Raw genomic sequence first — 11,990 nt, forward strand, 5'->3', positions numbered from 1 at the left:
ATGCATGCACACGCAGAGAAGAACGAGCAGGCGTGACCCCTCGACCCCCGACCGACGTCATAGACGCGTGCAACGCTGAAATGCATTATGGCTATTGATGCAGCCTTCGGTTTCCCACACGTGTAATGCTTTAGATGGACAAGAGGAATGGTCAATTGGCAGCATGCTTCTATTGGCAGCCTTTGGTTTCCCAAGCATGCAACTAATTTAGTTCATGGAACCGTAGACAAGTGCATGCTTGCATGAACTAAATTAGTTGCATGTCCATGGTTTGGGTCGTGACCCATGATTTGGCCAACATTGTGCATGCCGTCATTGGTAGGGAAGATGTTGTCGAAATCTGTGAAGATGGTGTGTGTGGTGAATGCGATGAACTCGCATCCACACCAAAATATTTTGAGTGCATATACCAGAAATAATAGCACGAAACATCAATATATAGAGTAGCACGAAACCTAACATCAGTATAGTTGCATGAACATAACAACCCATAGTTCCACGACATAGATAGCATGACAACTTAATAGGATCCAACTTAATAATAGTAGCAAAAAGATAAATGATTACAACTTAAAATACTAATATGGTAGATAGATAGATAGATAGCGGGCACCACCGGGCCAACGGGTTATTCTCCTTCTCCTCCTTCGGGCGAACGCCACCTCGCTCCTCTGGGCCCCCTTCACTTCTGGTTGTCGACGGGGTACGTGAGGGTGTCCAGTACATTCTGGGTGGGGAAGATGTTGTTGAAGTCCGTGAAGATGTTGTGGGTGGTGAACGCAATAAACTCACACCCACACAAAAACACTCGACCGAGGAGGTGGGAGGCGTTGAAGGGGTTGGTGAATGTAGCGAGGAGTGCAACCACAATGCCATTATGATTGACCTCCTCAACATGGAACATCCTTGGAGAGCCCCGGGGGAGGTGGCGGTAGCCGGCCGAAAGGAAGAAGTCGGTGAACTCCCTTGCGCCCCTTCACCTTGATATTGCCCACACCCTAAGGGTGTTCTCTACGTAGACTCCGGCAGGGTAGAGCCTCTCCGGCACGCTGGGGGGAAGGGTAGGTCAGGTTGTTGTACTACATGGTGGCTTCGATTGGGGTTTGTGGCTTCGGGTCTGCTTTGTGGAGAGGAAGGAAGGCAGATGGCAGAGGATGGGTTTGGGATATGAATGAGTGTGAGAGGAAGAGGAAGATGATAGGTGACTTAAATATGCCTAGTGCAATGTGTTGATTCATTGGTTTTACCGGGTGGAAGTAATGACTTGGAGAAATAATAGGGGTAGCTGGGCGGCGCGGGTGGCATCGGGAGTGTGTACACGCGTGGGAAACCGAAGGCTGCATCAATAGCCATAATGCGACATTTCAGCGCTGCACGTGCCTGTGGCGTCGATTGGGGGTCGGGGGGTCACGCCTGCTCGTTCTTCTTTGCGTGTGCATGCATGCATCGTAGGCTGCTCACGCGCATGCATGCAACGTAGCTTGTAGGCTAGGGCTTGGCTAGAGGCAGGCGTGGCAACATTCGATCCAAGGGTCCAACGGGTGGGCTTCTTTTACCAGAGCCCGATGGTGCGCATGCATGCTAGCCCACTCGCCCTAGCGCAGAACAAACACCGCTAAAAACAGCGTTTCTAAATCCAGCAAATCAGAGCGCGGAACGAGCGTGCCCGCGGATCGCTGACGTAGCACTGCATGCTGATCCACACTGTTGAACTCACGGTGATCCATCGGTCCAGAATGGGGGGGGGGGGGAGTTATCCAGCGTTGTCGAATGCAACCAATCATAGCGCGGAACGAGCCTCACGCGGATCTGTGACGTAGCCCTAGCACCTGATCCAGACCGTCCACTAACAGACATCCAGTGACACGGAAAGGTGCAAGGTTTCAGATGGGGTTTGAGGGGTTTTGAGAGTGTTGTGAGGGCTAGGGTTGAGCATAACTAATTCAAAAAATCATAAAAATATGAAACTTGCATTCATCATCGTTTTATGTGATTGAGTTGTTGGAAAAAATAAGAAACTTGGTCTATGGGTATTTTCATGAAAAACCCTTCACAAAACATAGCTATCAGGAACGAGGTTGCATGTGATTCAAGCTAGGGTTTAGGGCTAAGCATGTCCTAGTTTATCCAAATGATCTCATATTGGGCATGCACCCTATATATTTGCACACTAGATGTCAAGTTTTGATTTTTGGCTCGTTTAGAAAAGGTCAGAAAATTTTGCTTAGGAATGGGGTGTTTAGCCTAGCTTCGGAGCTCATTTGGAGCACATTTTTCATGACTAGTGTTTCACATCAACAATAAGTGCTTGGATTGCTCGCTTAACATGCATATGACTAATATTTGAGAAAGCATTGTAATATCAATACCACATACTAAACAATCTCAAACTTGAATTTTGGGTCAAATTTGAATAGCATTACACAAATACCATATTACACAAACTGAGGCAAGTTTGTTATTCTACAGCATACATCACCAATACACAAGTTTGACAAAAGAAGTTTTCACTTCTGCTTTTTACCACTCGATTTCTTCTTCTTCTTACCGCTTCTTCATCCTACCACACCTAATTCACTCAAGCTCTTGGTTTTCTTCACTGGACTAACTGCAACAGTTTCGGTTGGCACCACAACATCTACATGAGGCTCAGTTTGCACAACATCAACCACAGTAGCTTCAATTGGTAACACAACTTGCAATATACGCTCAGTTTGCAGAACATCTGCCGCAACAACTCCAGTTTGCACCACATTCTGCACCACATCATCATCCAAATGTTGCTCATGATGCATCACAAGATCAAAGACTGCCTCATTTTACACCAGAACATCATCCAAATCTTTCGCATTTTGCACCACAACATCATCCAACTCTTGCTCATTTTGCACCGCAGCATCATCGAACTCTCGTTCATCACCAAAACTTTTCTTTTTTCTACAGCCATTGATTCTTGCCTTTTTGATTGCCCAACAATGTTCAACAACAAGAGGTTGACCTACACGCTTCCTCCTGGAAAACAAAGCTTATAATTTGGCTAGTAATTAAAAACAACATCCAAATAAAAAACACAAACATAACCATACCTTAGCCTTTCAGGAGTGTAACGACATTTTGGAGATCCTTATCGGTGCCCAAGTTCCTGGCACAACTTGCATCTATTTTTGTTACCTTTTTGGGACCTTTTTGGCTTTGCATCCTTCTTTCCCTTTCCCTTTTTACTATTCCCACCTTTCTGAAAACATGCCTTGAATCTACTCTCTTTAGGCCTATCAGCCTTTCTTTTTGTTAGGGGAGGACACATGGAAAATTCAATTTCCAATTCAGGCCAGTGAGATTGATCTGTAAGTGTTAGAATTGGAGTTACATATGCAGCCTTGAATCTTGCCACTAAGTAATATTCATGCAAATATGGGTGCATGTTTATCTTGGGTTGGGAGGCCAAAAAAGTATGGCATGGTCACATGGTTTCTCGGTGTGTTACCACTCGAGGCAAGTGCAGTGATGCAAGTCAGTGTTAACAACATGCCTCTTTCCAGTCTTTGTATCTCTAACTTCAGCACCCCACAATGAAGATTTTTCAACAGACAAATGTGTAAGCTTTTTGCTCCTGTTCACCACCTGTTATACCACTGCAGGAAGCTTATCCCCTTGCAGACAATCACCAATCCTTCTTCTCAATTCCCACATGCACATGATCATGATCCTGATTTGGTCAACCATGTCATGCACAGGCAAGTTCTTTAACTGCTTTATCTTGTTGTTAAAACTTTCTGCCAAGTTATTGTTGATATGATCACACTTTATGGCAGAGTTAAATCCTGACCTGTACCACAATTGAGAATGATAGGTGTTCAACCATGGACCAAACTCACTGCATGCTACTTTTATCTTACCAAGATGATATGAATGAGTCTGTTTGGTGTAAGATCTTGGTGCTGGCCACATTCTCCCAAATTCTTCTCCTCTGAATTTTTTGATCAAATTCATCCACATATGGCCGAAGCACTCCCTCTGCTCACAATGAGGAAAAACATTCTTCACTGCATTTTCTAGCCCTTTACATCCATCTGTGTGTACTGCCAAAGGTGACACTGGCCCTATGCATCTTTTCAACTGCATCATGAACCATGTCCATGAAACCTATGTCTCTAACTGAAACAAACCAATAGCAACATGGAACATCCAGTTGTGTCCATCTAAAGCATTGCATGCTGCCAATTGACCACTCCTCTTGCTAGTCAGAAAAGATGAGTCCATGCTCAAATATGGACGACACCCTTCTTTGAAGCCATCTATGCAAGGCTTTAAAGCCATAAAGAACATGGAGAAAAGAACTCTACCATCCTCTGTTACCTCGGTATCTATCTCCACAACATTGTCAGATGACCTCTTATCCACCTCTGCTTTGAAGTTATAAAGCATCCTAAAAGTATTTGCCCAATCACCCTTTCATTGCCATCTGTTTTGCTTTCCACACTGTGGTATACTTCACCTTAATGGGGTACTTCTTTTTCAAGTCCACTTTAAGTTTTTTTGATGTAGTGTTTGGTTTCTTGGCTAAAATTGGAGTGATCTTTTCTGCAATCCAAAGATGTGATGTCATGGTTGATTCTCTCTGTGAACTTGTAATACAAGTATGTGGATTTGGGATTTGACTTTTGACTAACCCTGATGGTACTTCCATCAGGTTGAATTCTAGCAGATATGTACCACTTGCAAGGCCTGACGCTTCCATCAAAACCTCTGCACCTCGCATAAAATTTCTTTCTATCAGTCCACATAGTCTTGGCATCAAACTCATGTTTGACTGCATAAGTCTTGAAACACATCCTAAACTCCTTCATGCTTGGCCTACTTCAATAACAGGATTTTCTTTGTCATACACACTTACAAGCTCATCATCATGTGCATCATCTACAACATCTACAACATCTTTCATCAGCTGTCCATCCACATCTTCACAAGCACTTATGTTAGCATCATTAGGCAAACTCGATTCACCCCTCTCTTCCTTATCTTGATCATCTAATGGAATGCCAAAACTTTTGGCCATCTCAGTGTCAGCCATTGGTGCAATGGCCAAATCAGTAGTGTCTGCTAATTGTACTGAATTCCAATCAACACAAGCAACCCTTGCAACACCAGCACAACCCTCTTGTGCATTTTGATCATCCCCCTCTATTACTGTCACTTCACCCGTACACATGGGCGTTATCTGTCTCTATGAAGCCCAATCATCATCTACCATCTGCGAAGCCAACTTTGAGGGAACATATCCATCCTTAGAATCTGATTTCAGATCAACGAGCTCTGCATGAAAGGTAGTATGTTTACTTGCCCAACCGTCTTGCCTATCGATTTCATCAACCATCTCTTCACCATTCTCACATACTCACCCTTCCAATTATCAAACCGTAACAATGCTACCTCTTGCTCTGGACCCCAAAAAATGCTCTCCCCAATTTTCTCCACAACATTCCTCACGACCCTATCTTACATGCTCTGTATTTCCTGTGGATTAATCTCTGCAAATTCAACCTCCCACAATTGTATCTCTCTCTATGTCTCGCACGCTACCATCAACTAGCTTTGCTTTAGATGGAAAGAATTCAACACTGAATTCGAAGGTCTGAGCACCATTGCCCCTTTTTATCAATGGCGGGCACTATGAGGCAGCGGAAGCAGACGAGGCACACATCACATAGGTTCGAAAGGGTGATTACTTGGTCGACGTTGTCTCTCGTGGCTCCATATCGTTCAGCCCAACGCCACCGCCGCTCCCTAGTCCCACCCACCTCCACAATCTGGATCCTATGGAAAACAGAGGCTCGCTTGGTCAGATCTAACTCAAGACGGATGGGAACAGGTCTAGGGTGTCGAATAGTCACCACATACGCCGCCGCGGCCATGAACGAAAGCTCCGCTAGTAAAACTAAAGCTCCGCCGCCGACGATGACGAGAATGAAGAAGGGAGCAGCAACCAGAAGAAGGGGAGAAGCGTGGGTTCAGTCAGGCGGGGAATCGATGCACTGCCAAGTGGGACCCACCACCGGATACACTAATTAGTTTGACCCCCTGTTTTTAACTTAACTGCAGTCCCGTTGACGTTCGTTCCCGTGTTTTAACCACCTGGTCGTATTGGGGCTATTATTGCCATGTAAGACGGCGCACACGAGCTATTTCTGGCAACTACGTTGCATCCTTTCCAATTCGCATAAAATACATCGCACATGAGCTACCCCCCAAACTGAGCTCTCAGGCTATGGCCCCGCTCGAATCAATGTAGCCCTCAAACTGAATTCTCTCAATATAAGCATCCGTCCACTCGAAATGGGTACATTTCTTCATGATCTAAAAACAACAACATGAATCCTAAATCAAAAATTGGACGAGAAAAAAAAGAAATATGAAGAAATCAGAGCAAACGGCAGCGAAAGAACGGCTAAGAACTGAGATCTAACCTTGCCATTCCTTCCTGCCATCATTTTGCTCAAGCATTTCATAAATTCGCGCCCAAGATTGCCATTCTCATCAGTCTTACTGACCCACCGTTTAAGAGGCTCTGGGTGTGGGCAGTCAGGGCACCTTGTAAGCGGCATTGGACCATACTGTCGCCATTTTGAGTGCGTGGCGGAGGAGGTAGACATCTGCGCTAGGTCGCTGGAGAAGAAAAATATTGGGGAAAGGGGAAGCAATGGGTGGCGGCGGGCGGACGGGCACGGGCGCTCGTCTCTTCTAGCTGCGAAGAGGTGGGTCCCACGCTTACATGGACAAATGGTGGGTCCCGCGCTTATGTGGATAAGTAGTGGGTCCAACCCCTAACAGCCAACGAGGGCATCAGTTGAGTTTAAGGATCATGTTGTGTCTGGGCTATTTACACGCTCAAATATGTCACACTCCTTCCAATTCCCACGAAATACGTCGCACAGGGGCTATAAGCCCGCCGGCCATGGAGTGTACGTATGTGCTAGCTAGTCAAAGATTGATCCAATAAATAACGATTTTTCCTGTTTGTTTTGGCGAGGGTGGAGCGGCCATTGTGCTGGCCGGATGCAGTGAGCAGCGAGTAGCGGCGAATTCCGGGATCCAATCATCGCCTTGCCGGCCGGCCGGCCGGCCGGCGATGCTGATATACTGAGAATATATGTAGAGACTTAAATCGAAAGTGTGTACTGATATGCTGATATACTGAGAATATATGCCCTCTATAAATGTGTGTGTGTGTGTGTATTTCGTCCGAAAGTGTGTACTGATAAATCTTGATCGATCGCGTAGTAATTCATAGACGCATGTGAGAGACAACGAACAATACGCCACCCTCCGCCGGCTGCATTATTGCAGTACCGCTGAACCGTTCCTACACGGCGGGTGACGTGACAATACATCCAGACGGTGCTGCATCAGCGAGCTTTGGCTGAACTTGCATGTGCTGCACTTGCAAGGCTGCACGCGCCACCTACGCCTGAATGCATTGAAAGATTTTCCATCTCGGCTGGCCACGCATCGTCATTTTCCGGGAATTAATGCATGTAGGAAGGGTGCCTTGCCTTACAAAGGGACGATGAAGCTCTGAAGCTGGCATAACAAAACATGGCTCCTCTCACTCCCAGGCTTGTAGTGCCCATAGATGTAAAGAAGCAGCCATGGGAGCAGGAGGTTCCTCTCCACAACCGCTGGCACCCGGATATCCCTCCGGTCGCCGATGTGACTCAAGGGGAATTATTCCGTGTTGAGATGGTCGATTGCACCGGTGGGCAGGTTAGAGATGATGACTCGGCGGACGATATCAAATCTCTGGATTTTGCATCGGTGAGTATGCATTCACTTAGTTTTTATGGAAGAAATGTTGTTTCATGCATAGTTGCCGGATTTGTTAGACAAGCCGGCGAAGATCGTTCGATCTAGATCGGGGTCGGAAGTTGCTCCTATTTGTTGACTATGGTTTGATGCTCTGTTTATTCTGGTAGAGTAGCATTTCACTCATGCATGCATCAAATAGAAGCAAGTGTTAATTGTGCCAACAAACTGAATATGGGTTTACCACAGCCTCACTATCTCAGTGGCCCCCTTAGAGTAGTCGATGCCGAAGGGGTTCCAGCTTCACCTGGTGATCTTCTTGCGGTGGAGATCTGCAACCTCGGCCCGCTTCCTGGTGACGAGTGGGGTTATACTGGAACATTTGAAAGGGAACACGGAGGCGGGTTCTTAACTGACCACTTCCCGAGTGCAAGAAAAGCCATTTGGTATTTCGAAGGAATTTACGCGCACTCCCCTCAGATACCAGGTACAAGTTGCTGCTACATACTGTATATTTATTACTACTATAATTAAATGAATCATCTCAGCTTTAGATCATTCAAATGAGTCCATTATGTGCATACCAGGTGTTCGGTTTCCAGGGTTAACTCATCCTGGTATAGTGGGAACTGCACCGTCAGCCGAGCTTCTCAATATATGGAACCAAAGGGAAAGAGAATTGGTCGAGGCGGGTCATGAGTCTCTGAAATTGTGTCAAGTTCTACACCAGAGACCTCTTGCTAGCTTACCAACCTCCCACAACTGCTTACTTGGGAAGGTATGATGTGCTGCCTCATGAATGGTTTCACTTTTACAGCTTCTCAAGTTCTACTTTCTTTCTGTCGACGCATCTGAGTTGCAAGCTTTGCGTTTTGTAGAGAAATAAAAAAAAAAGATTAATCTTGTTGTGTGACCCATAATTCCAGTGCAACAGTTTTGCTCGCAGATACTATTTATTTATGAAATATATTGAAGTAATTTGTTTCTGAAAGCAGGGGTGATACCCTAAAAAAAGGCAGGGGTGATCGCTCATCTTCCTTGCATTAATAAAATCAGCATGCGTTTTACAACCTGGAGGAACTCAGGAATAGACGGATTTACATGTTCTACATTAAAGTTTAAGGCGTGAAGAAATCATTGCAAAAATTGAAAGATAACAAAATGTTTTTGTACTGTTGCTAAACGCTTTTGTCTGATGCTGAATAGAGATGGCCACAACGCGTAGCCAAAAAATGGTCACCTGGGATCTAAATCATGATTGACATGCCATTTGGTCTCTCGAACTGATCCCCATTTGTTCACCTCACTTGGCCCTGCTCCACCAGCAAGATGCAGCTGAGAAGATCTATAATCCTCTAATAATCACTCCTTACAGAGATGGCAGACCAAGTCTGGCTAACCACCACGGCACGGAGTCAAAGAACAGTTGGAGAAAAGTTAACAACAAAAAATATCGCCACTGCTGGCAGATGTAGACTGAACAGGTTGTGAGAATATACTCAATAAAACTAAATTGCCGGTGATCAGGTTCATATAATTAGCAATCCAAACAATCTCAAGCCCCGTGTTCATCGATACTTTGTTTATGTATGGTCAGAGAGTTATGTTCACAATGCATGCACTGTTCTGCAGATGCAAGAAGGGACTGCTGAATGGGAAAAAATTGCAAATGAAGCAGCAAGAACGATTCCTGGAAGAGAGAATGGGGGTAACTGTGACATAAAGAATCTAAGCAGAGGTTCCAAAGTTTATCTACCAGTATTTGTTGAAGGAGCAAATTTGAGTACTGGTGATATGCACTTCTCCCAAGGTGATGGTGAAGTCTCATTTTGCGGAGCAATAGAAATGAGTGGATTCCTTGAGCTAAAGTAATTTCCTTAATTTGTTCTTTTCTACACTTCTCAATACTTGTCACATTATACTATGTTTTAAATGTGACTGGTGTCTCATAGGAGTAGTTGTTTACTGGACAACCCAGATCCATTAATGTAATACAAATTCCCATTGTTAAGTTTCACCATTCGTCATCAAGAAACTAGGCTGGCACAGTAGCAGGAAGAATCTTAACAGCTGCTTGCTTGAGACCTGTAAGATCCAGATGGGCAGAGAGAAATAGATAATAGTGCATATAGCTATATTTCTAACAACATTGCTAATTCATATCGTACCTAACAAACTGCAATTCTTAGTTGATTAACCTTACAGGAGTTGCTGAATTTGCTAGTTGCATAACAAAAGAATTGCCTATGTGATTCACTTCTCGCGGTGTGCTTGTGAAACTCTAATGATTCATTTTATGTAGGTGTGAAATCATAAGAGGTGGCATGAAGGAATACTTGACTCCTATTGGTCCAACACCACTTCATGTAAATCCTATCTTTGAGATAGGTCCGGTGGAGCCGCGTTTCTCAGAATGGTTAGTCTTCGAGGGCATCAGCGTGGATGAGTCGGGAAAACAACATTTCCTTGATGCATCAGTTGCCTACAAGCGTGCAGTTCTCAACGCCATTGAGTACCTTTCTAGATTTGGGTACTCCAAGGAGCAGGTAGGCACTAGGATTATTAACTACTACAATGTATTTTGGGTTGTGTGCAGGTCTATATCATGTAAGAGGGATATTATCAAAAGTTCTTGACTTTGGGTTGTATGCAGGTCTATATTTTACTGTCATGCTGTCCATGTGAAGGTAGGATATCTGGAATAGTAGACGCCCCTAATGCAGTGGCGACACTTGCCATCCCTACAGCGATATTCGACCAGGTATCCTGCACTGGCCCCAACAAACTGTCTTCTGGAAACCATGTGCATAATATCTGTTAATTCTTGCACCTTTTATTTTTCATTTTCTTAATAAGAATATAACAAGGTTGTGGTTGATCCCTTTGGTCTAATCTTGGATATACCTTAAGCTTTTTGTGCAACTTTTTTTTTGAGGAAACCAAATAGTGGTGTGCATTGACAGTTAGTAGATATATGTGTAGAGGTTTTTGTATCACAACAGATCAATGTCGATACCTGCTAGGTTTGCATCCTAAATAGTGCACAGTTACTCAATGGAAACATCAGTCTAATCAGTAACAGGCTGAAGGAGTAGTAGTAGTAATAGTATATATGTATAATTGTATATAGACTACCCATGTTTCTGTTGCAAATAATCTCGTTGCCTAAGAATAAATGATCTTGACCGGTGCATGTTGGCAAGAGAAGCGATATTCACTGGTATCACTTGAAGCATCAGGGCTAGCAGCAAAAATATCCAGCATGCATATTGGTGGCCAAGCTTAGTCGGTAGTAGAAAGTAGTAGTTTGCTTAGCTTGTAAGGTAGAACATGTCAGTAGTAGAGTATCTCCTTCATTCATAGGCATTTTCAGTGTTATGAGTATTTTTATTTACAACTCCAGTGCATGACATTTCATTTGTTAACACAGGATATAAAGCCAAAACGCCTGGGGAATGGACCAAAGTTGAGAAGATTTCCGGATGTTTTGAGATGAACGTACATGGGAACATATATGTTAGCACAAGACCAAGGCGGTACAAGGGCACCACAACGTCAAATATCTAAAGTAATGCGTGATCATGTATTCATGTTTACACTATTGTCTAATAATAAATCTAAATAACCATCTTTATTATTTGAACAATCATTTCTGCATGTGCTGTTGTTGTAATGTGGGATTTCTTGATTCTAGACACTTGAAAATTTATAAATCAGACGTATATATATGAAGATACATATATGCCATAATGTCTATCTTGCTGCAAAGTTTTGTACTTTTGTTATGTAAGACATGCAAGTATTTTGCTTGTGATTACTATTGAAACTAGCATAGCAGCCCTTGCAAATGCAAGTGCATCATCTTTAGTGTGCCGAAAGCATCAACTATCTATTGTTGTCATATACAAGAAAAAAATCAGATACATTTTCAAGGTGTAACTTTTTTTTTCATATGATTATGTTGCTAAGAAATAACAGACAAGAACTTTAACTAAAATAGTGATAGAAACTCCTTTGTTCTAAAAAACTTACTTTACTGTGATCTCCTGCGTGTTAGATACGATTTTGTAACCATGCTTCCGAGGTGCCTTAGGTGCTTGGTTCTCCCCACATTGGGCTAAGCATTGGTCCCCTTACGTGTTCCACCAAAATCCTAAAGTTTGTCCTCTCTAAAAAAATGTTAAATTTGA

At 43.7% G+C, this 11,990-nt stretch overlaps 1 protein-coding gene across 1 annotated transcript; it reads left to right on the plus strand.

Moving 5' to 3' along the window:
- The first annotated feature begins 7,542 nt into the window (after positions 1-7,542).
- On the plus strand, positions 7,543-11,543 carry LOC123142088 (formamidase). Its single transcript, XM_044561108.1, has 7 exons — positions 7,543-7,812; positions 8,050-8,287; positions 8,388-8,578; positions 9,433-9,668; positions 10,103-10,346; positions 10,454-10,561; positions 11,231-11,543. Exons 1-7 carry the CDS (start codon positions 7,594-7,596, stop codon positions 11,294-11,296), a joined length of 1,302 nt encoding a protein of 433 aa, XP_044417043.1. The 5' UTR covers positions 7,543-7,593; the 3' UTR covers positions 11,297-11,543.
- Positions 11,544-11,990: the final 447 nt, after the last annotated feature.

This window comes from Triticum aestivum, chromosome 6D (genome assembly GCF_018294505.1).
Source record: "Triticum aestivum cultivar Chinese Spring chromosome 6D, IWGSC CS RefSeq v2.1, whole genome shotgun sequence".
NCBI lineage: Eukaryota > Viridiplantae > Streptophyta > Magnoliopsida > Poales > Poaceae > Triticum > Triticum aestivum.